The sequence below is a fragment of the Rhipicephalus microplus genome, unplaced genomic scaffold (assembly GCF_043290135.1).
Source record: "Rhipicephalus microplus isolate Deutch F79 unplaced genomic scaffold, USDA_Rmic scaffold_18, whole genome shotgun sequence".
Lineage (NCBI taxonomy): Eukaryota > Metazoa > Arthropoda > Arachnida > Ixodida > Ixodidae > Rhipicephalus > Rhipicephalus microplus.
This window is the reverse complement of record NW_027464591.1, coordinates 10,582,739-10,608,886: the sequence shown is the minus strand read 5'-3', so window position 1 is coordinate 10,608,886 and position 26,148 is coordinate 10,582,739. Positions and strand designations below refer to the sequence as shown.

General features: G+C 46.2%; 1 protein-coding gene across 1 annotated transcript in view; it reads right to left on the bottom strand.

Moving 5' to 3' along the window:
- Positions 1-217: 217 nt before the first annotated feature.
- The window catches only part of LOC142785114 (gamma-secretase subunit Aph-1-like), a 105,441-nt gene continuing 79,510 nt past the window's right edge, over positions 218-26,148 (bottom strand). Inside the window, exons 2-3 of the mRNA XM_075883545.1 lie at positions 9,185-9,386; positions 218-694 (exon numbers count right to left, since the gene is read on the bottom strand). Coding sequence (XP_075739660.1) covers positions 300-694; positions 9,185-9,383 — 594 coding nt within the window. The 5' untranslated portion in view covers positions 9,384-9,386 and the 3' untranslated portion in view covers positions 218-299. The remainder of the gene's footprint in view (positions 695-9,184; positions 9,387-26,148) is intronic.

Below are 26,148 nucleotides of genomic sequence, written 5' to 3'. Positions count from 1 at the left end.
TAATGTAGCCATACGAGGTTGAGCTTAATTTATTTATTTGTTCGCAACACATTCTCCGTTTGCAGCGAACCATCCTGACTGAGTTCGGTCGAAGGCAAGATCTGTCGGTACCATGAACAAAACAGAATTGTAAAACGGGATACGGATGCTTTGCGCAACACATCCAAAAGAAGAAGGCTTGCGCTGTTACTGATACTCCACCAAAGCAGGCAGACGTCTACTTTTTAAAAATATAGTAACGAAACTTTATCATCTTGCCATCTCAATGAAACTTCTCATCAAATATATGCCCGTTGTCCTTAAAGAAGCTCTGGATGGAACCCAATCCTCTCAGGTGCGTTAGAAGGCACGCTTGTGCCACGTCGCAGATTTCCGAGACAGGTGAGCAGATTCTTCGGCGTACCTCCGGACACAATGAAAGCCATCACGGCCGTCAGGTAGAGCACCACACCGACTGATACAAAAGGGATGACCTTGTACCTGACGTCCAGGTGCGCTTGTTGAGTTAGCATCGTCATGGAGGACGTGAACAAGTGGGCCGCCGTCACGAAGAGAAAAACGCAGTTTTGCCGTAGAATCAGTGCGCGGGAGGCTACTACGCTCCACAATGTGTGCAGCACTGAGAAGCTCGAAGCCATCGCCGAGAAGAGGACGTAGTCCAGACTGTTGTGGTCGCCGAAGAATCCCAAAGTACCTGCGTGACCCAAAAGAATACGGGCGGAGGTCCTTATACGATGTCGAACCTAAATTTTGTGATGACGTTTCTAACCGGCGACGTACGCATTCAGTAAGGCTAGCTACATGCGCTGGCTGGTATATTTAATATAAAACTACATTGTTTCGTGGCACATTCAAAAGACACCCGAAAAACTAGCAGTTCCGCACATGAATACAACCGATGAGCGAAGGTCCTTAGAAATGAAAGGCAAATGACAATGCACCTGATCTCACTGCTGGCTTTCGTGAAGGCGGTAGCATGGGGAGCGGGTAGGGAAAGCGTCGGTCGCGTTCGGTTATGGGAACGACTCGGCGAATGAACGTGGGGCCCGCGCGGCTCAACGCGAGCCATCAGCTGTGGTGCCTGCTTCACCGCTTCGCCGGGAGCGCGTCCCTGTTTTGCCCGGTGTGCTTTCCTGGCGCAGGGACTGTCGACGGTGATGGTGGAGTGTGGGCCCAAGGAGCTTTTCTTTTAAAAAGACACGCAAGTGCTGTGCATCACTGCATCTTTCTAATCAGTGTCTCCGTGCCATAGGCCTCGATATTACGAAGTTTAAGACGTCTGGGCTCGTTAAATGTAGAACCCTTTCGAACGTTCGGTTCACTTTGAAACGTGGGTACGTCTTCACGAAACTTTTGCAGCGGAACTGCTGTTGCTGAAACGTTTCAGTTGCATTATTACCTTAACCATTCGGCACCTCGCTGGTAACGTTTCAGTTGCAAATGTGGACACTACATACACCGCTCACAATGAAAATCGGCAGTTATGAACGGCGAAGTTTTTTGAATGATGGCGTCAATGAAGTGCGTGACTTTGACGTGATGTATTCTAAGGCGGCATTAACAATTAAAGCTTTAATAAATAATGAAGCATATTCATACCAAGCACGCCACTCTCCTCTTGAAGTCTTTCGAGGACGTTTTCACGCTACCTGTACTCCTTTATTTCATGATTGGCTACGAAGTTACAACTACAATAACGTCTGTGTAAATGCTTTTATCAATAAAATTTGAAAGACATTAGTGTACAAGGAGGAAAAAGAAAGTGGTGCAGTCTACTCGTGTTTTATCTTTTCAATCATACGTGTTTTATGTTTCGCATAGAACCCGCCTGATAATTCTATATTTCTAGCATGTTCCCACGGGGGAAATTCAAATCAGAGAGATAAATAAACCGGAAGTAATTTCTTGATGAGCCCTGTTTTATGTTATTGCCTCGTCGATGACGACCGTATCAAGAATTGATCTCTTTCAGCAAGAACGAAAATAAACATACATGGTATAAACCACTCTGTTGCCTCTAGTCTTGTGTGTATAATTTTCAAATATTTCTTTTAATAAAGTGTTTTACAACGTTCCAGATTTCTAGAAGCTGTAACCTATACTAGTTAAACTCTTTAGCAGTTTATTATTGTGCTTCCTGTTACACTAAGTCAGGGATCGGCCACCTTTTGAGACATCAGGCCAAGTTTCAGGGAGCCAACATATCAGATATATGCATGGTAAATAGAGGTGACAGTGGTGCGGAAGGGGAGGCTTAGCAAATGAAGAGAAAGAACTTCACTAACTGGCAAAATGTTCCGAACTTGAGTGAAATTCATGTTTATTTTGAGCATGCATATTACAAGCCTTCAATAAAATAGGTCTCAGGCAAAAATTGCATTTTGGTTCAAAACTGTACCTCGTCTTCCGCATATAAACTGATATTGTTATTATCGTTAAAGACACCGTTATTACATTTTCGCATTTTTTGTTGTATTATCTACTTCGCGCTCAGTGTTTCAATATACAAAGTATCATCATATTGTGCATCATAGTCATATTTATAGCAGTGATTTTCTTAGTGTTGTAAATACTATTGTTTCTGATGTATCACAATGTATTGTCACATTTCTTCTCGCATACGTATTACATTTCTATGTTATTTTTAGGTACCATGTGTTCGTAGGAAATCACTGAATATATTCAACATGTTGCAAATTTTTTGTTTCAATTAAAATGATGTAATCTATTTGGATATATGCTAAACATCTGTATGTATGCTGGTTTTAGTGTTACTGCTGCCATGTGAGGGCGTTCAGGCCCATTCAAGCTGTACTGTGCAGCTTTTGGCCTGAGGGACCCCCAACAATTTCATTCGAAAATAGAAGCATTTCTGATTTCTGATTCTGATAGGGAAAGAAGAGAGTGGTCTGACATCGTGCCGCGGGCGGCGTATTATAATACTGTCTGGCAAGATGCGTGCGTTATCCAAGTTGCTGATTCTTGCACTAAATAGTTACCACCTTCTTAGATTACTTGAAGCAGCAAGGATGATAAATACAGGTTGTCATCAATGAAGCATTGGCTGAAATGCCATTCAAACAGGCCAAATTTTTTACTCAGAGGTTAATAATGATTTATTATTGAGTTAAATAAGAACTTTTCCTGGTCTCCATGGCAAAACTGCACGATATAATTGTGAGGCGCGCCGCAGTGGTGGTCTCTGAAAATGTCGACCATTGGGTGTTTTGTTTTCACAAGTGTCACGAAATGGCACAGTACCTGCACCTCCAGCATTTTGGCGTTATTTAAACGCTGTCACCTTGGCCAGGATCAAACGCTCGACTTTCACATGAGCAGCCAAGCACCGATAACACAACACCACTTTCGCGGACACACTTTATTCAAGCTTGACAAACAAGTGGGCGCAATAAGCAGTGAATAACCAAAAATTGGCAGATCCCACGTACAATGGGAATCGATGATATGCGAAGTGCGAATGACAAATGTTGATATGTCACTTTAAAATCAGCACAACGCTACGAGGTGGAGGTAAATGATGCCGTACATGACTTCCGTGCCATGATCGTCATGTTTGGATGGGTCGTTTACCTTCGTCATCTATTCACGTTACGTGATAGCAAATTTAGTATATGTGGAGCCAGCGAAAAGGGTACGAGCACGCTATGAACGTGGTATGTTGTCATGTTCTTACACGACACGTGAGTCAGGATTATCATGTTTGCACCGGTCATATATTTCGTCATCCACTGATGTCACGTAACACCAAAGTTGGTGTATGTGGAGATCGCAAAATTTCCTCGAGTGCATCAAGAAGGACCCAATACACTTCAATGTAGCGTTGACGCGCGCGCACGCTGGGCACAGTGAAGCTACGTTAGCAAAATGCAAGCACTCTGACGCCTGCGTCCATCGGCGCGGCCCAACGGCAACCGGCACGAGAGGCTACATGCTGCATTTTGCGCCAATGCGTTAGCCAGACAATACTGCGTCTCTTTCTTTTCGTGACGAAGGGACGTCGGACACGCTGAAACGCGCATGTGTCAAAACAACGCAGCGCGGCGCGCACGTGCGAGTATATGACAGGACCGGCGCTTGGTGTGGAAACGACGGCGTGACGCGACGACATGAAGGCCGGCGAGCACGCGCACCACATCACGTCGAAATGTATCGGCGCCTTGACTGGGGCATGTAGTCATGTTCTCACATGACACGCATTGCATGATTATTATTCTCGCATCAGTCACATACCTTCGTCATCCATTGGCGTCACGTAATACCAAATTTGGCATATGTGAAGCTAGCGAAACAGCCGTGACCGCTTCATCAGTGTGGCATGTAGTCATGTTGTACATGACACGCATGTCGTGATTATCATGTATGGATGTATCATTTACCTATGTCGTCCGTTCGTGCCGCGTAATACCGAGTTAGGTACACGAGAAGATAGCGAAACAGCCATGAGCGCATCATGAGCGTAGCATGTAGTCATGTTGTCACATGACACGCATTTATCGATTATGTTTCCACCTGTCACATACTTTCGTAATCCATCCCCGTACCATGATACCAAATTCGGTACATGTGACGCTAGCGAAAGGCTGCGAGCGCATTATGAGCGTGGCATGTAATCATGTTGTTACGCGACACGCATGTCACAATTTTCATTTTAGGGTCTGTCGCTTGTATTCGCCATGAATCATGTCATACCATACCAGTTTTCCAACATGCCGTGTGAGCGAAACCACCGCAAGAGCTGCAGGACCATGAAATGTAAATCTTGACATCCGTGATATACCAGTGATGATGTTCATGTTATTACTCGTCAAATATGTTTTTCATACAGTCACGTTATGCCATACTAAGTTAGGTATCGATACCATTATCGAAACGGCCAAGAGAGCTGAAAGTCGTTGGCAGTTAGATAGATAGATAGATAGATAGATAGATAGATAGATATATAGATAGATAGATAGATAGATAGATAGATAGATAGATAAATAGATAGATAGATAGATAGATACGCTCAAAGTCGCCGAAGTTCGCTAAAAAGTGCTTTGCTTTTAAAACAGCTCTAGTCTCAAGGCAACTGAAGTTAGAGCGAGTTTGTACGAATCCAGTTCTTTAGCAGCTACCCTTGCGCTTTAGCAACGTATACTGCCAAGTATCGAAGGTCTTGTACTACCCCCTAGGAACATGAAAGGGGACTCCTGTGTATTTTAAAACATACAGATTCATCATCATTATCAGCATCATAGCCTGACTACGTCCCTTGCAGGGCAAAGGCCTTTCTCTCGTTCCACCAGTCAACTCGATCCTGTGCTTGCTGCTGCCAATATATACTGGCATACTTTGTAATCTCATCTGCCCACCTAACGTTCTGTCTCCCTCTAACCCGGTTGCCTTCTCTAGAAATCCAGTTAGTTACCCTAAAGAACAGTGGTTATCCTGTATACATGCTACATGTCCTGCTCACGTCCATTTCCTCTTCTTGATTTCAACTATGATATCCTTAACCCTGGTTTCTTCCCCAATACACTCTGCTTTTATTCTTGTCTCTTCAGGTTACACCTACCATTTTTCTTTCCATTGCTCGCGGCGTCGTCCTCAATTTAAGCTGAACCCTCTTTATAAGTCACCAGGTTTCTGCTCAGTAGCTAAGTACCGGCAAGATGCAGCTGTTATATACCGTTCTCTTGAGGGGTAGTGGCAATATATCTGCCATGATTTGAGAGTGCTTGTTGAATGTGCTCCACCCAATTCTTATTCTTCTGGTTACTTCAGTCTCGTGGTTCGGCTCCGCGGTTATTACCTGTCCTATGTAGACATAGTCTTCCACAACTTCAAGTGCACTATTATTTATCTCGAAGCGCTGTTCCCTTCCGAGGTGGTTGTACATTACTTTCGTAGAGATTACAGAGATTATACCGGATTAAAATAGTATTGACAGTCCTGCAACAGTTTTGGTCGTTCATTTTGTTTAGACGCTTATTATTATTTTAATTAGGCAATGAACAATTAGTCAAAATAGAAACCAAAGCAGGAAGCTGCTCTGTCCTCCATGATGGGCATTGGATGACGTCACGAAATCCACTACACACCGCCACGGCTGGTCAGGGTGTATAGCCCACATGCCTCTTATCACACGCAAAAAGCAAGTCGGCGATGCTACCGACGCAGAATTAAACTGTGCCAGCTCGTCTTGACTTGCCAGGGACAAAGGTTCGCGATGATTGCAGCTATTATAGTCGGCGACAACGTTTCTTGGCAATGAATTGAAAGCTACGGAGGCGGAGCTTCTGCCAGTGTAGCACTACACGAAGTAGTCGTTTGGGCGCGCGTCTCGTATAACGCTGCGGAAAATGACGGGGGCGCACCAGCAGCGTTTCATGTATAGGCAGACGCTGGTTAATGATTGAGGTGCACGTAAAAAGGCGGAAATTTTTCACAGATTCAAAGACGCGAAATCACAAGAGATAAATTAAAGCAGATCCGAATATCTTACAGGTGTGTGTGGAGTTGTGTCTCAAAAAGCTCCACTTAGAAAGTAAAGGAGGAACATCCATACTTCACGTTGAAAATACGGGCGCTATTTTGTAACTACCTGCCCTGCCGGTAGGATGTGCGTGGTTTGGCGCCATAGCTTTTCCTTCAGTGCTAAAAAAAGATATATGACTGCGGAAGCATCGCCTTTTGATTTATTAATCTCCTCGTTGCCTAATATTGTGAATGCAAGACCCGACGCCAAGGACTACAAATAAGCTGTATGCACCCAACAAAACTGAACTGCACTCGCGTCATCGTCGCCTCGTAGATGAAAGCGCGCGTAGCATGTGCCTGCTGGGCAAAAAGGGGTTTTGAAAAAGGGTAGGCACTTAGGTCACATACACAGGGTGACTCACCTTTACAAGCGTGATTTCAGAATTGATTGCCAATTGTTATAATTTGTTTTCTAAAAAAGCTAAGTGACTCACGGTTGCATAATTTGGCACATATCACCACAGTACGAGCGACAACACATGTTTGAAGTTTTATTGTAGTAAGTGAATATAAAAAGTTGTCAGAGTTCCTCTTTTAAGAGTATGCAAACGTAAACAGTGAGTTCATGGCCAATTAATGCCTTTTTCTTGTTAAAAATATGTCTTGCAAATATCTTCAAAGTAATGTCGTACTTAAAAGCACCTGAAGTGAATGCGTCCAGAAATAAAAATCTAAATTTACTGGCATGAGTTCAAACGTTATACACGATAGACCTTTATTCTTGTTGCAAGCAGTGGAGCAGCGAAATAGGAGAGCCTGTTAACGTTAACCTCCATTGCCATCGCAAACACTTACGGAATTGATTGATTGATTGATTGATATGTGGGGTTTAACGTTCCAAAACCATCATACGATTATGAGGGACGCCGTAGTTGAGGGCTCTGGAAATTTCGATCACCTAGTGTTCTTTAACGCGCACCCAAATCTGAGCACACGGGCCTACAACATTTCCGCCTCCATCGGAAATGCAGCCGCCGCAGCCGGGATTTGATCCCGCGAACTGCGGGTCAGCAGCCGAGTACCTTAGCAACTAGACCACCGCGGCGGGGCCAACAACACTTAGGCAAGAAGTTTCTTGAAGTCGCTGTATGGCATTTCAGTGCAGTAGCTCTTAACGTTGACGGTCTCGAACCTTACATACTTCAGTCAGAATACTGGCCCGCACTAGACGCAAAATTTAAGGAGTAGTAACTTCTTCACACGTTTAAAATACTCGATATAGCAGGCATTAGCGTTTCTATCTGTCCCATATAGTACATACTGAACAAATACTAACCAGAGTTGAGCCCCGTTTTTAAAGAAAATTGAAATATGGTTATCTTTATGAAATTCTCAATGTCAAGTGGTGTTCCCTTCGGACAACCATTATTCAACAGAGTGTCTTTTCTATGGCACTGCCATTATTTTGTCCCTATTGTGATCAATAACGTTCTGTTTGGGTAAGCCACAGTAGCGGGATTGGTCTCAACTCCCCTCCCCCTCTTTTTTTTGTGGTAAAGTCAATGCGCCCACCATTTGTCGAATGTGTTGAAACATATCCGCTGAACAAAATCTCGACGTTTCAGAGCCTTCGTTCAGATTTGAATGAAGTCTTCTTGCAAAAGATTTATGTAAGTTCCATCCTAACGCCATATCCTTCTCAGAAATTATGCACAACTCAGCTGTTGAAAATGAAAGGACGCTTTAGGGAACGCTTGGTGTCCCCCTCTCTCTCCTTTGATCTTCTTCCCGCCTCATGCGGGACAAAGGTTTGCGGGTTGTGGGCTGCTAGCTGAGGTGAGTTTGAAACACCTGTTTCAAAGACTCCATTCTTAGCAGCACGTCACCATCCAAAACATATACAAACACGTCCAACCGGCCATCATCTTCAGTGGCAAATCGCTATCTTTGAGGCGTAAAAGGGCTTGGCATTGACAGACTACCATGGGGAATATTTATTGTACGCAAATTAACACTTTCTCGCTGGTATTACAAGCAGTCAGTCTGACTACGCTCGAAGTGCCGCTGTCATAGATTCCTAATGCAACGGAGCGCTCATCAGTTATTGCACAAGTTTGTTCTCTTCCCTTTATTAGGGCGGTGTTAGGTGTCACACTTCTTGTTTACCTCGTGGGTTTTCTTATTTGTACGATGAAGTCGTTGCGCGACAAGCAGGTGGCACTTGGAGCCAGATTATTTCAGGCAAACGGCATAGGATTCATTGAGAGTAAGGTGCAGAATTGAAATTTGTCCGGTCTTCGACTGAATCATGCAGAAGTAGTTTCTGCTGAACAACCTGAAAAAGGGTGTTTTTTTTTGCTCCATGCGATGGAGATCTGCGACGAAAAGGGCGATAAGCATTTTTGATTGTCAGAAACGACAAAAGAGTGAACTCGTCATCGAAAATAAGCGCGCTGAGTTCGCGATACACTGACCACCACTGCGACCCGAGGTATCAGTACTGGGAGAATGCAGTCTACGTGGAAGATAGGTTGGGCGTGCTCAAGCTATATAATATACGTGGCATGAAACCTATAAGTGGCACTATGTGTCTCACAATTATCCCTTATATACATAAGTTCCTGGCAACTTCTTTGCGTATATAATAACACATAGCTAGGATAAAGACAATACATGTATTGTCATCCTTACGAGTTCAACGTACCTGGTCCATCGGCCACGTCAGCGAGGACGTTGAGCATCGCTGTGGCTGCGCTGGTAGCCCCAAAGCCAAGGCCGGAGACGCAGGCGTACGTAGAGTGGTAGCGCAAAAGAACCACGTCGAGCTCACTGCCGACGAGATTGACCACTTCCAGCGCATTCTCGGCCTGACGCAGTGTTTGAAACGCCAGATACCTGAACATTTCCTGTAAAAACAGTTTGAATTTTCAGCGTTTACATTGGCTGGCTTTTAAGAAATGCAGTGTTTTGGAATCGTCGGAGACCTGTGTGACAGTTTTCAATCTATTTCATTCTTTAATTTTTGGATATTTTGTGTTATTACGTTGTGATGAGCATGGATAGCATAAAACTAGAAGGAAACGCACGACATGAAAGGTCGAACTTATAAGGTCGAATGATATAATGTTTGTATTTCTAATTGAGCTACATCTTGAAACGGGCATGTATATCGCGATGCATGGTCAGACACTAGACATCTGTGTGACGGGCACTCGCATTGCGAATAAATATCGTCCATTCTCCCGACACCACGGTGTCAAGAACAATGCAATGAACTTGCTCAATTTCCAGCCTTATTATATCGGCTATTTAGTCTGGAGAGGTTAGTAAAAAGAAAATACTTTTAAGGCGTCCTATAGGTTATCTGAAGTGTGTTGTTTGGAAAGTAAAGAGGTTTATACGACTCACACCTCTCGAGCGTACCCTTGGCAGCTTCTAGAAAAACCCTCGGCATCGCACCGACGACCTTGCTTTCCTTTAATGGTAGATAAGATACCGGCTCTTTTGTGACACGAATCGCTCCAATGAACACATATTTTTGAATATAGACTGACAGATCGTTTGATATGCACATGTCTGGTATTTAGAGCAGCGGAATCGGTAACAAAGGATAAGAAAGGCAGCCAAGAACGGCAGAGAATTAGGTATTCGGATGAAATTGAGGAATTGATTGGCAATACATAAAAAAAGCCGGCGCTAGACAGGAAATTCGATATCACTGAGATAGGCAGTCTTGTTTGGGGGAATTAAATTAGTGGGCATGTGTTTTTTTATTGAACAAAACGAGCAATTCCTTAGTTCCATCAAACTGAGATTCGCGTCAACTTAATCAAGTCGCAAATGTTTTGAACAATCGTACCATCTCCAATTTTCATGTCAGCAATAGAGATCTCAATATTTTGATGTATGCCGATACATAACGGTCGCGAGTAAGCAAACAGTCTCGAAAGATCACTGAGAAGGCTGTGTTCACCAACTTCTTATAACCAACTTCTTTACTGCGTGGGCATAAAATCGTGCAAGCTTCACATCTTCATTCGATTGTAAAAGGATGACCGAACAAAGTGAATTACCTGGAGACACACAGACGTGATCAAGCCAACAGCGAACATCGCATCGAAAAGCTCTCGCATGATGTACCAGGCGACAGATGACAGTAGCAGCGACAGGAGCCAGAAGAACGAGGAGACGAGGAACACAACGAGCCGGCTCGGCTGGCCAGCAACGACTACCCAGAAGATAGCCAGCGATGGCCCGAACGCTATCAGTGAGTAGCCGATGCACTCCCCAATGGTCATTACAGTGCTTGACCAGAAAGTTTGCCCCCAGGCGTGAAGTAGACACAGTTGCTGTTTCTCCTGGTATGACAGAACTGGAATCAAGCGAGAATAGTCTTCCTCTACATCTTCTTCGCAGTGAGTTTGATTGAGATACCACAATTATCAACACCTAAATAAACGTTTCATGCCAGATATATTTTAGCTTCGTAAGTTAGTAAATTGCGACGGTAAATCTGGTCCTGTTTCTTTTACTGTTTCACAACGTGCAGTCATTGTTGCCGATCGTAACTTCCCACAGTGTTACGGCAGCAAATGTAAATAAATTCGCTGTGCATAATGACTGGATCACGGTCTATATTGTGTTAGAAGAGTGTTTAGTACTGCGAAGCAGATATACTTAAGTGCTCGTTCCAGTGACAAAGTCTCAAGAACCATCAGGATGTCGCTGGCCTGGCATGCATTAATGATGGATGTTTCTATCAGCTGCAATGCTCAAAGTTTCTAGAAAGCAGCTTCTATGACGGCTAAGAGACTGACCTGACCTCAAAAAATCGCAGGCTCCCTTGCAAAATAACTTAAGACATTTGGAAAGGGAAAGCCTTTAGGGGCGAAATGATGTGCTGGTCAGCCCAAGCACTTTATGCGCTCAGGCTGACGGTGCTTCACGTTGTCGTAGGTCGTTACGTTAAAGCAACTAAGAGGCCAAAAGATGGAGCTCTCGCTCAGGAAAAGTTCGCGAAAGCCCTCTCTCGCTAATGAAAGGTAATGCCACGTGCACGTGACAGAGTGGCAATTAGAACAGCGCATCGGCTCAGGAAAAGCTCAGCTTCTGCAGTGGACGCTGCCTGCGATGCTGTTTGTAGGAATGAGAGGACGCTGTCCCTTCACTGCTATTGAAGAGTCTCTATAGAAATAAATGGTATTTTGCACCTCTTCCGGTTTCACGCCAGTGAAGCTGTTTAGTGTACACTGCCCAACCAAGATCTCTTCGCAAGCGTCGAAAAAAAAGCGGAAAGCTAGAGCACGAGTGTGAAGCGAGATATCCAGATGCAAAAAAAACATGGTACAATAAAAAAATCCCGCCACCTCCATGAAGTGAGGGATGGTGGAAGTGCTTGCTTGGAACTGGTCGGGAGAACCTATGACACGCGAAGGGACTTGCCCCGAGCACCGACGCTTGGCGAGCAAGCTCTTGAAAAAAAATGGCAGCATATCCACACAGTGAATGATGGAGAGTGGGGCGAAGCATCCGTCCGTCCATTCGTTCTTGCTTCCATCCGTCCATGCGTGCGTCTGTGTTACCGCCCGTGCGTCCATCCGCCCGTCCGTGCGTGCGTCTGTTCGTGCGTCCGCATGTCCATCTGTGCGTTCGTCCATGCGTGCGTCTGTGTTACCGCCCATGCGTCCATCCGCCCGTCCGTGCGTGCGTCTGTTCGTGCGTCCGCGCGTCCATCTGTGCGTTCGTCCCTGCGTTCGTCCATGCATCCGCTCCTCATCCATCCATGCGTTGATCCGTCCGTGCCGTCATCCGTGCGTCCGTCTATGCATCTGTCTGTGTGTCCGATCGTCCGCCTATTCAACACTCCAAGTACTTTAGAAAATTGAAATTGCTCCAGCCACAGTCCAAATAGAGTCCGACGTTTCGAGACCGACTCGGTCCCTTCCTCAGGGGGTGACTGTCTTGGTCATGGAAGTGTCGTCGCGTCGTGTTCTCTCACCACGGCTCCGGCTTTCCCTTTCCACCACGTTTCGGAGACCGTGAACGTACACCGAAGGCATTGTTCCCAGCGAGCGGTTCACGTTAACAGGCGTATGCTGAATTTGCCAAGACTCGAGCAAGAGCCTCTTTCCCAAATTCCGTTCTGTTTCAATAACAGAAGCGCCGTCTCAGTCAATTTTATGGTCGTGCTTCTCGCAGTGCTCCGCCAGAGCGCTACGTTGCACTTCCATCTTCCTGACGTCGTTCTTGTGTTGGCGCATTCTTTCCGAGAAACACTTGCTCTCGCCTATGTAGCAGGCTGGACACCCAGAACACGACACTTTGTAGACAACGCCCGGGTGTAGCTCCCTCGGAGGTCGGTCTGTCGGCCGCGGTAGCAAGCGAGCGAGCGTCGAAACAGGTTTATGAATTACCGTGACCCCGGCTTTTCCTAGGACTCTCGAGAGCTGTTCACTTATGCCCGGGTGTCCTGGGTGTCCAGCCTGCTAAATAGGCGAGAGCAAGTGTTTCCCGGAAAGAATGCGCCAACACAAGAACGACGTCAGGAAGATGGAAGTGCAACGTAGCGCTCTGGCGGAGCACTGGGAGAAGCACGACCATAAAATTGACTTAGACGGCGCCTCTGTTATTGAAACAGAACGGAATTTGGGAAAGAGGCTCTTGCTCGAGTCTTGGCACATTCAGCATACGCCTGCCAACGTGAACCGCTCGCTGGGAACAATGCCTTCGGTGTACGTTCACGGTCTCCGAAACGTGGTGGAAAGGGAAAGCCGGAGCCGTGGTGAGAGAACATGACGCGACGACACTTCCATGACCAAGACAGTCACCCCCTGAGGAAGGGACCGAGTCGGTCTCGAAACGTCGGACTCTATTTGAACTGTGGCTGGAGCAATTTCAATTTTCTAAACTTTTCTACCCAGCCAGACAGATTGCTGACAAAATGTTTACGTTTAACTCCAAGTACTACCTTCTCGCATATTTTCATCATATATTCCTCATATAGAAGCACTGTCATCCAGGAGACATTTTAAAGACTGAACGAGAGGAGGCGCACGCACACTTTCCTACGGCTTGCGCTTCGTGTCTACTTCCCACCTTTAACCACCTCGATATATACTAGTTCAGTGTATTCATCGCACTGCGGCACAACGCTCGCTAAACCTTTCTAAAACCAAGGAGGTTACCCACAGCGAGTATAACGTAGCAACCCTTTTCAGTCAGATAGTGCTCATTGTACATACCAAAGGCTGCTAAGGGGTAATGAGAGACAGGAGAATTCGGCTTTTGGTTAACGCGCGCGCTGCAATTTTTATTTTATTGTTCAACAACGCACAGAAGAAATCTCCCACCTGCACCACCTTTGAGGTCAAAATCTAAGACTGGTTACACACTATGACTACTACTACTACTACTACTACTACTACGAGGGACGAACGGGTGCCGCTATAAGGAGTTTTGGCGTTCCAGTCTTCAACGCGGTCAGCGTTTCGGCGGCGGTGCTGGTCGTCGTCCACTCGCGACTTTGCCAGCCAGTTTTTAGGGGCGAAGCTCCTTATGGCGTGGCTTGTGCATCCCTCGTAGTACGTAACCACCAGTGGCACATACCCGAAATAGACGTAACTTTTGACCTCCAAGGTGGTGCCGGTGAGAGATTTCTTCTGTGCGTTGTTTAACAATAAAAATGGTGCTCAATGTACATGCCAATGGCTGCTAATGGGGAATGAGAGACAGGAGCATTCGGCGTTTAGTCAACGCGCATGCTGCGATCCCCATTATCAGCCATTGGCATGTACATTGAACACTATAGGACAAGAAAGGGTTGCTACAATATACTCGCTGGGTGTAACCTCCTTTGTTTTAGAAAGGTTTAGCGAGCGTTGAGCCGCAGGGCCATGAATACCATGAACGTGTATATACCATGAATGAATTCGAGGTGGGTAAAGGGGGGAAGCAGATACGAAGCGCAAGCCGTAAAAAATTAAAAGCTGAATCCTCCTGTCTCTCATTTCACATTAGCAGCCACTGGCATGTACAGTGAGCACTATCTGACAGAAAAAAGTTGCTACGTTATACTCGCTGGGCGTAACCTTCTTGGTTTTAGAAAGGTTTAGCGAGCGTTGAGCCGCAGTGCCATGAATACAGTGAACTAGTATATACCATGAACTCAAGGTGGTTGAAGGTTGGAAGTAGACCCGAAGCGCAAGCCGTAAGAAAGTTTGCGTGTGCCACCTCTAGTTTAGTCCTCTGAATGTCCACTGAATGGCGGTGCTTCTATATGGGAAATATATGATAAAAAGATTCGAGATGGTGGGACTTGGAGTGTTGATTAGATGGACGAATGGACACACAGACATGTGCATGGATGGACACATGAACGGACGCAGGGGCGGATGCATGAAAGAACGCAGGGACGGGCGCACGAACAGACGCATGGACGGTCACACAGACGGACGCATGGAGGGACGAATGCTTCGCCCCACTCTCCATCATTCACTCGGTGGATAAGTTGCCATTTTTTTTGAGGCCTGATCCCATCGTCGTCGGCCCCTGCAGGGACCAGCGAGGATGGCGTCAAGGCCTGCGGCGCTCCCCCTCAAGGAACACTGCTTCAACTTCACCGCCTCGGAGGGGACGGCGTCCGTCGAGGAGATCATCGATGGCCTCGAAGACGTCATGGGGAGTGAAGGGGTGCTGTTCCTGCAACACCTCGAAGCTTCGAAGTTCCTGACTGCGGCTCTGTCGGCTGCACAAGCAACCAAGTTGAAGGTAAACAAAGCATTCAAGTTACAAGGTCACAAGGTACAAGTTGAGGCAGTCGGGGCGCCAAGCGTACAAGTCAGTGCGTTCCGCCTACCACCGTACGTGTCAGATGACGCAGTCATTTAAGCTCTTCAGCCACACAGAAAAGTGATGGGTATCACATTTGTTACCTTGCAAAGGCATCAATCAATGTACACTGGTACCCGCATTCTCCGAATCGAGATTGCCAAGCCCGCCCCTAACTTCCTATCAATTCAAGGTCACCGCGTGATGCTGGAGTATTGTGGTATGCGCAGAGTATGCGCACGCTGCAGCAGAGAAGGTCATGTTGTGGCTACTTGCACAACACCTTTCTGTCAACGATGTGCCACCTTCGGCCATAAATCTGAGGATTGTGTGTCCAAGTGGGAGCGCTGTAATGGGGACCATGCGACGAAAGATTGCTTTCGAAAGATACGCAGACGCAGCGCAGAGCACCTCACAGTCACTGAAAGAATTCCGAGAACTTGGAGAGAGTGCTTCAAAGAGAACAATTCAAATTGGAACCTCGAGGCCCATAGAAGATTTGCAACGCAAAACCAAGCCACGGCCACAGAAGATTCCAGATTATTGGCATGAAGACAGCGCAACTGACACAGAATTTTACGACGCCAAGACAGAAGACGCCAGTGGCGTTGATGCCGCATCGCCATGCACAACTAGTGAAAATGACGTTTCTGCGCTGACTGGGGACACCGCAGCGTTTTCATCTCCCACAACGTCGTCACAGGATCCCAGTAACGCTGTGGAGACGCCGAGTGCGTCTTCTACGTCTTCATCAGAGGAACTCAAGGCCAAAGAAAACGAACAATCCTCGAACACATCACCACTGGAGGAAGCGTCCCAAGCATCTCGGAGTGCTGGCCAACCAGGAAAATTGCTCCGACATTCTGAGGCAACAAGTGCAAGAGTGACGAGCTCCATGAACGGCCACCTGTGGGCCTGGAAGGTAGCATCAAGACGACGCCCACGAAATAAATAAAGACCACGTCTTCAAGGAAACCTAACACGGCTCGCACACACACTTTACAGGCTCAATAAGAAGCGTCCGACAAGACATCCAGACATCGTAGGAGCCGGTAACCATCACGAAAATTAAGGAGTGACAGATTTTCGCAAGCCTCACGATCGGTATCTTTGTCTTCTGAAAATACGTGTTCTCCCGACAAGTTGTCTAGAGCCACGAACTCTCAGCGCCGCCCCAAGCCTGGTAGTTCAAGCAGTGGAAGTGATGTCACCACCTCCAGAACATCAAAAAAGCACCGACTGAATTCGCCAAACCAAAATCCATCACCTGATGCGGGTGAGGACTCAATGTTTTTTTTTTTAATTTGTGCTGCCCACATCCACTCTTTCCGCTTCCTGTTGTCTTTACCGTTGCAATGCTTGCATCGCAGCCGTACAACCACTATGAATTTGTTGCCTCTGATGCATGCAAACTGTTAAGTATTCCATATGTTACTGTCATTCACAATGGAACCTTCGTGTGCCAATTTGTGAGCTCTATGCTGTGGTGGCTATGCCCTGCTATAGTAATTGCTTCATGTGAGTTACGTTGCATGCTGCGTGTACTATTTCTCTTATTATTGGTGTTGCTTACTCGGTCCATTCTATCTGTGCACGTGAGTAAATCTCAGCGCCAGTCCTTCGAGTATCATGACGTTGACTTCATCCACTGCCGCTTGACACAGGAGAGGCCGTGCCGTCCCCTTACGCATCGCTGTTATAAAAAAGAGGAAAAAACGATTGTTTCATTTCCCCATGAATTTATTTTAAATGGATGGGCTATCTTTCATGACTTTCAATGTTCGTGGTATCAAAGATCTTGTAAAACAACAGGAGATAATGAACCTTGTGCGCTCGTTCGGAGTCGACGTGCTTTTTCTGCAAGAGGCCAACTTTCAAACGCGGCACGACATCATGACCTTCCGTACTATATTTTTGGTTGAAGTCTTCTTCTCCTTAACGCAGGGGCACTCGCGTGGCACCGGTGTCGTGTTTCTCATTACGAGGTTCAGGCGGGGTGCGCATTGCCTCTTCGATGCAGAAGGCCGTGTTATTGCGGTGGACATGTGGATAAACAACCAGAAAATCCGATTCACCAACTTTTACGCACCCGTGGATAGGTCTCTTGCCAATGACTTTTTTAGAGGTGCCAGGTAATTCCTGCTAAATTCAACACCGTGCGTGTTGTTAGGTGATTTCAACTGTGTTTTTGATCCAATTCAAGATGTTCGAGGCCCTAGTCAAGGACACAGCACATACCATTCGAAAGAGTTGCAGAAAATATGTAGAGAGTTGAAGCTGATCGATGCATAGACAACGCTTCACGGGAACATCTTCGGAGCCACGCGCGTTCAGGGTACGTCTCAGAGCAAAATTGACAGAGTCTATATCCCTAACGAGCTCGTATAAAATTTAGAGACATGCGATGTCATTTCTTTAGCGCCTGGGCAACGCAAGCTCAGCGACCACATGCCAGTGCTGTTCACCTTGAAGGCCAAGCTTGGAAGGCATTGCTCCAAGTTGTGGCGAATGGATTCATCAATTTTAAATGATGAAGTTTCGGTATCTGAAATGCGCATGAATATCTATGCGTCTTTAAAGACACGCCGCAAATTACGCCGACAGCATGGGATCTCTTGAAGGCCAGATGGCGTGTGATTGGGCAGGAGGCTGGGAAAATGCGCCATGCACGTCTAACATCACAAATGAATGAAACTTTGAGGCGTATTCAAATCGTTGAGCGCGCAGGTAATCTGACCAGCGCAATTCAAGAGTACGTTGGGGCCAAGAAAAAATGGCAGCATATCCACGGAATGAATGATGGAGAGTGGGGCGAAGCATTCGTCCGTCCATGCGTCCGTCTGTGTGACCGTCCATGCGTCATTCGTGCGCCCGTCCCTGCGTTCGTTCATGCATCCGCCCCTGCGTCCGTTCATGCGTCCATCCATGCATCTGTCTGTGTGTCCGTTCGTCCATCTATTCAACACTCCAAGTCCCACCATCTCACATCTTTTTATCATATATTCCCCATATAGAAGCACCGCCATTCAGGGGACATTCCAAGGACTAAACGATAGGTGGCACATGCACACTTTCTTACGGCTTGCGCTTCAGGTCTACTTCCCACCATCAACCACCTTGAGTTCATGGTATATACTAGTTCACTGTATTCATGGCACTGCGGCCCAATCCTCGCTAAACCTTTCTAAAACCGAGGAGGTAACGCCCAGTGAGTATAACGTAGCAATCTTTTCCTTTCAGATAGTGCTCAATGTACATGCCAGTGGCTGCTAATGTGAAATGAGAGACAGGAGGATTCAGCTTTTTTTTTCTTACGGCTTGCGCTTCGTATCTGCTTCTCCCCTTTAACCACCTCGAATTCATTCATGGTATATGCTAGTTCATAGTATTCATGGCCCTGCGGCTCAACGCTCGCTAAGCCTTTCTAAAACTAAGGAGGTTACACCCAGCGAGTATAATGTAGCAACCCTTTCTTGTCCAATAGTGCTCAATGTACATGCCAATGGCTGCTAATGGGGATCGCAGCGTGCGCGTTGACTAAAAGCCGAATGCTCCTGTCTCTCATTCCCCATTAGCAGCCATTGGCATGTACATTGAGCACTATTTTTTATTGTTAAACAACGCACAGAAAAAATCTCTCACCGGCACCACCTTGGAGGTCAAATGTTATAAATATTTCGGGTATGTGCCACTGGTGGTTACGTACTACGAGGGATGCCCAAGCCACGCCATAAAGAACTTCGCCCCTAAAAGGCAAAATACGACCTCTTGTTGAGGGCAAGGTCCGGGGCTTTTAAACGCGCAAAAGAACTGCACCTGCTGACGGCTGAACTAGGTAACTTGGCATACGCATAGCGAGTAGGGGTAAGGAAACACCAGCCCAGTATTATCGGTGCAGCACGGACAGAGTGTGGGAGCATCGTCACAAATATCAAATCAATCGAGGAGGTCTTTAGGGCGCATTTTGAAAGGCTCTCCTATGCAGATCATCGCTCCAAAGACAGCAACCAGCATCCAAGAATCGCAGAATTTTGCGAAGGCTTGCCCACGCTGTGTCTTGAGGCATCTGATATGCTCTGCGCTGAGGCGACGAAAGATGAAGTTTGTCAAGCCTTGAGGAAAATGAACACTACCACGGCTTCACGTCGAGACGGAATACTGACGGGGTTTTATATAACTTTCTTCGACGTCCTAGGCGACGCACTTACTGACATGGTGAACGGGTTCATTGTTGATGGGCAAAAGCCGAGGTCTTTCAGTGAGGGCCGTCCATTCTTGCTGCGAAAGGAGGGCATGGATCCTGACGATCCACGGTCATAGAGGCCGATTACTCTCCTTAACACGGACTACAAACTTGTAGCTACGATCCTTGGCTTGAGGCTAAACCCTTTTCTGCCCGATATAGTGTCACCCACGCAAACGTGTGCAGTGCCGGGTAAGTCAATTTTTCAAACACTTATTCTGATAAGAGATTTGTTCTACTATGCCAACGCCAAAAACGTTACAGGTGCTTTCGTGTCATTGGATCAAGCTAAGGCTTTTGACAGAGTCAAACATGACTACCTATATTGCGTACTTGGAATGTTTGGTTTGCCTGAGCAGTACGTTCGCTGTATAAAGCTTCTATACACCAACATGACCAGCCAAATTCTCATCGCCGGCGTGGAGACACCAAGCTTTCCAGTAACAAGAGGTGTTCGCCAGGGATTCCCAATCGCACCAGTGCTCTTTGTCCTTTTCATAAATCCTCTCCTTAGAAAAGTGGCAAAGTTCTCTAATATTCAGGGCTTTCCAATGACAGCTCTGGAGTCAGTTAGCATCACCACTGACGCGGATGACATCTCTGTGTTCGTGCGAAACCTTTGTTGGAGCTTTCTTGGCTCTGTTCGAAGAGTATGTCAGTTTATTGGGTGCTTTCCTGAATGCGGAGAAAAACAAAGCCCTTCGTTTCGGTAGCTTCCATGGCTCTTTGCCTGGTGGCATTCAATACGTGGATGCCGTAAAAGTCCTCGGGGTATAATTTCAAGACGGGGAGGTGGCCAATAGAAATTAGGAGAACGCCGTTCATCGAGCCACGCAGGTCTTCGCGTATGCCACTGACTTGTCACTTGACGCAAAAGTGACGTTGGTGAAAACCGAAGCATACGCATATGCTTTTTATGTCGGGCACATTGCACTTATACCCAAACTTTTTGCGAGCCGCCTTGCGTCATTAGTTGGAGCCTTCCTATGGGACGGGAAGACAACAAAAGTTCAACAAAAGATCCTGAAGCTCCTAAAAAGTTGTGGAGGATTCAGTCTGCCAGATGTTGCGACATTCACAAAGACACTTGCAGCTAAAACAGCCCACAAACTGTTTCAGGACAATGACTATCCTGACCGTAGCTTATTGCTATATTGGACCGGAAATCTTGGAGCCGCATTCACGTCGGAAAGGTACCGGTGACCTCAAGCAAAACACCCACATGCCTGTTATAAGGCAGCAGAGGGCCTCAAGCGTTCGGTTGACGGCGACGCCACAGAAGAATACTTTGCAATGCTCGCACCCACACGGATTAGCGAAATGGTAATTAGTCGCTCGATTACTGTCGAGGAAAAACAGAGATGGAGGCCCAGCAAATGGAAGAAATGGCGGAACAACCACGTACCGGAAATAATTAGAGAACTTGATTGGCTGCGGCGATGGGTCACGTTGCCCACTCGTCAGAGACTACTGTTAAAGTGGGGCGTCGTTCCCAATGACCACTGCCCCAACTGCGGGAAAAGAGAAACGATCCGCCACACAATGTTTGAAAGTGTAGCGGCCAAAGGCGTGTGGCACGTCGTGCGTCGTCAATTCGGAGTGTCAATTCCTTCAAGCCAACAGTGCAGAAGGGGCTTATTTGAAGAACTCGTACTGTACGTCACAATGTTCGTCTTGTGGGGTCACCGTGGTATGGCCGAAGCATGGCGATAACCCCAACGAGCTGCATACCCAGCATTACAGAAGATTAGAATGATGATGGTTCGGTACCTTACCGAACAGATGGAAACTCAGGATGAAGAAGCATTTATCAGAAGGTGGCATACACATATTTTTGGAGTTTGGAACGGGAATATTGAACTTCCTTTACTGCCGTTTTAACTCGGGGGAGAAAATTGCTTCTCGTCGCACGTAATATGTGAATCTGTTCCAATTTACTGCTTTTTTGCGTTTCTTTTCTCTTTGTTTTTTTTTGAGTGATTCGTGGTCAGTGAGAATATTGGAAGTGCTGTGTGTTACATCCTGTCTATGTTCTCTTGTTTGTACATGCCACTGAAGTGATTTGTTACACCAGACAGTTGTACTCACCTGAAATGTTGTTACCAGTTTGCAATAAACTTCCCTGTTTCGCCCCTAAAAATCATCGTCCAAGCACTCCATACATATGATCACTCTGTGAAGCTGAAGCCCGTGGCCTCAGGGGAGTTGCGGACGTCGTAGCTGAAACCAATGTATCACTCAAAAAACTACCAACTAAAGGGTACTTCGGCAGCGAAATTTCTACAGTGACGCTGCTCTGCCTGCAAAAATGCTTTCTAGGTTCCCCATTCACGATTCCATTTGGCTCAGAAGGCTTCTGAATTCTCTGTGCAGCTGTTGCTTGCGCTTCCCTCGCTGGGCCTGCTTTGTGCCCGGACCAATGCATTGGCCCGGTGAACTTGAACTGTTTTGCGGATCAGCTGTGGGCTCTGTTCTTGGAAAGTTGCTACTGTTCCGGCGTTCATACGATGCGTGTCCTGCCCGTGCTGTAAGTTGAAACTGTTGAGCGTGGACTGGACGGCATGACTGTGAAGGGATGAACGACGTGAGTGACGCTGCCGGCAATGGCGCGTGCCCTTGGAGGCGAGGTAGAGAACGACGTAAGTGGCGGCGCACCCACTGGAGACTGTTATGGTTTCTCGTGGCGAACGGCTTTTTGTTAGGCCTAGTGATTTGCAGCTTTTTGCAGCTGATACAAATAGAGAGATGGAGGGAGCGAAAGGGAGAGGGGAGTGAAAGGGCGAAGTATAGCACACTCTTGTATAGTATAGTACAGAAAGAAGTGAGAAAGAACAGTGAGGGCAAGGAGGAGAAAAAACAGAAGGGCAACGCCACCAGCTGACCATTTCCTTAGTTTTCGAGCTACTATAGTCTGTAGCTTCCCCAGTCCTTTCAGTTTTGAAAGCCGTTAAAAGATAAAAACAAAGGTCATTTTTGGCGCCGCAGTTATCCGGCGTGCCACCGCTGCCACCACAGGTGTTCGTAACCACCATCTCGCGAAATATAAAAAAACAACAACAGCAGCATATCTTTGGAGTGAATGACAATGAGTGAAGTGCAGCTTTGTAGGGTTTTATTATTGAATCGTGAATCGTCCGTCTGTCCCTCTCTGTCTGTTCGGTCGTCTGTCCGTCCGTCGGCACCTGCTGAGGGAGTCATAGAACTGAGCGCTCACGTTCCAAACCGAGACATAAGAGATCGATAGACCCACGGCTTTAAGAGCTTCGGCCATAAAACGCCAGGCCTGCCCGGAATGCGCCCCACTGTCAAAGCAAAAGCTACAACAACGGTCTTTGTAGAGCCTTTTTCAAACATTTTTTGGGTAACTGCTATAAGAACACTTGCAAGGTACCCACTAGGCTATGAAACGTATTTTTTATATAGCGTGGAAGCAATCATCATGCCAGTCTTCATCGTTTTTTTTGGGAAGCGTAGTGCCCACTGCACACGTGCAATGAATGTTTTGCAAGTTTTTGAAGCTGTGGCTAACGACAATAAATAATTATGGCTCAGGCTCTTCTAAAGGGTTGAAGCATTGAATGACCGACGCGCTACCTAATTGTATTCTATGGCGCCTCGTTGGTACTTCACTTTTCTGGAACGCTTTACAACTCAATTTAGCGAGATTCATTTCCTGACATGGTCAGTTTGCAACAAAGCTTCAAGCACCAGTGGGACTTAGTGGTAGAATACTGGGCTGACTCGCAGGAGACCCAGGTTGAAATCTCATCGCGTTCCTAATGTTTTTTTTATTTACTAAGTTTTTTTCTTACTTGATAGTGTTTACGGACACAGGAGGCGGCCGCGGTACAGTGTCGCCGCGGTGGACAGCTATGGCGCACGCCGCTCTTGTTGTGATTCCATAACAGCTTTCGCTGTAAAATTAAATAAAACACCGAGGGCAGAAGGGGTTTCGAACCTGAGGGCCCTGCGTGGCAGCCCAGTATTCAACCAATTTGCTATGCCGGTGCTTAAAACTCCTTTGCAAGCTGATCTAAACACACTTATTGTGAGACAGAAATCGCGCTTATTACGCGTAATAAACCATTTTAGAACACATAAGCAACAATCAGGCGTCACACAATGCAAATTGCGTAGCCAGTAGGTCATCGACTGCCCGAACCCGTTATAGAAGCCTCACGCATAATTTTTCGTCCCCGTCAGACACAGCATCAAAAATCGCACGAAATCCTCGCCAGCCTTCAGTGGGCATCTATGATTCTGTGAAGAACGACGAAGAATGGCGTAGTGACGGTGAATGCCGCCCTATTACCAAAAAACAAACAAACATTATAATGATTTATAAATTTGTGGGTAACCTGCAAGTGTACTTGTAGAAGTTGTTACATCGAGCGTAGTAACCATGGAAGGCATAGTCAGTCAGTCAAAAAACTTTATTTGGGTCCTAAGAAACTACCCAGTCGTAGCTTCTTAAGGGAGCGTAACTATCACAGCATGAACGAATGATGATGATGATGCTCCCTGGACCATTGGCCCTAACGTACTCTGGGTAATTGGTCATGAATCGGGCGAATCATACACACTAGATTTATGGTTAATATTTAGAAAGAGCTCAAATAATTTTGAGATGATTTTCTTAATTGTAGCGGAGACGTCCCTGTTTATTCCATCCTCTTTCTCCTCTCTGCGGTGGCCGCCGAGCACGTGCCATCGCATAGCGCTGTAGTCGGCAGCGACGCCCTATATAACAGCAAAGACTCAAAAAGTGTTTAAAAAAGGCTCTCGAAAGGCCACCTTTCCAGCTTTTCCTGTGACAAGTGTGTCGTGTTCCGCATTGGTCTGGTGCTTTCCCCCCCCCCCCTCGGTTGATATATCAACTTGCCCTGCAAGCCCACGAAAGGTTTCTGCAGCTTACGTGGTATTACGCTGCCTCCGAGATCGAAGGCACTTCATAAGGCGATGTCACGTGCTACAATGTCATGTGATGACGTCATCATGTCACTTCACCACACGTTTTGTCAGTATGGGTCATGATGATGACGCTGGTTTTGGCGATCTGTGATGTCAAGACGTCATGGTAGGGGGACGTCGTCACATGATGGTGATGTTGCAGCATTCATGGTGACGCTGCCTGCATGGGTTATTGGACAATTTTCTCGTTTGAGGCATCTAAGGCGCATGAAATAATAAGTATGCTCATAGCTGGAGTGTCTTATACCGAATGAGGTAGTTATGAGTTCAATCCGCAGTGCCGGCCAGGAACCCAGAGATTTTTCTCATGGACAGAGTGCTGCAAGCTGGTGCTCGACATCTTGTGGATACTCATTCTGAAAGGTGCCCCCCCCCCCCCCCAAAATGGTAAAGTCAATTAGTACCGACACTTCTAGCATCGTGCGAGGCACAGCAGAATTTGAGGTCACTTGGGACTGTGCTCAATTCGGAGCGATTTGGCGATGTGAGATCACCAAAACTACAAGTTGTAGCACACTCTATTCTTGGTTCTTTAATGAACGCGAAGCATTTCTTAGCAAACTGCCGGTAATTTGAGCGTTTCTATCTACGTATCTGTATATACGCTGAAGTATGCTGTGAATTATGACGCGCTCTAATGAATTGTTCCAAACCGAATACGTTGAAAAGTTTTGCTATCGGAGGCGCCATCTTTATGAATATATACAAACGCAAAAGAAAGAGCAGGAAGCATTTCGAAGCACACTCTGATTCGAATGGTTGTACGAGCCACTTGGCAACTGGCAGTTTTTCATAGCATTAAAACGAATAATATGGGAATACAACGAAAACATGCGGCGAGAATCAGTAAACCTTATTGAAAACAAGAGATTGCAGTTGCTGCTGGCTGTGTCAAAGTCTGCGAATTTTATTATTGCCCTGTAGGCGTACGTACAGTTGTTACCCTTTTAGTTTGTTTTGTGACCAGGGTTCCGCCTTTTAACGTTGCGATTTTCTTTTTCGAAGAAGTGGTCATCGCGTTTTCTTTTTTCTTTCAGGCTTTTATTACGGCCTTTGGTACTGTTACTAAACAATACCGATCTCGGCTGCTATCTGTTTCTATTAGCATTACTTCTCCTATTATTATTTGTTAAACAAACACATTCAGAAATTTAGGCAGGTGTGGTGGATACTTGATGCAGACGTTCTCTTTCAAAACCTTATAGAGGTAATTGCTATTTATATTAACTTTTTACGCAATTTTTTTATTTAACATTCTCCCTCTCTTGAGCATTCAATGATGAATTCCATGCGCACCAGTAATGTTTTCGCTTGCCTACAAACTACGTTTTTAAGATTTTAAGTTATTTTCCCCAGAAATGCTTCTGCTGCACGAATGTCTCCGACATCGAAACCTAATGCGAAGATTCCGCAAACCATCTTCAAAAAAGGGGGCCTTGAGCTTTCCACTAAAGCATTGCTCTCCCTGAGGTGTCAGCACTGGGACATTGCTACTGTGTCATACATGAAGCTGTATTTAGTCAAATACAAGAAATGAAAATTGCCTTGGTAATAATATAGGTACGTCGACTCATTTATAATGGTTTATTCATCCCTTTTATCTGTATTTATTTAAATATTTCTGTGAT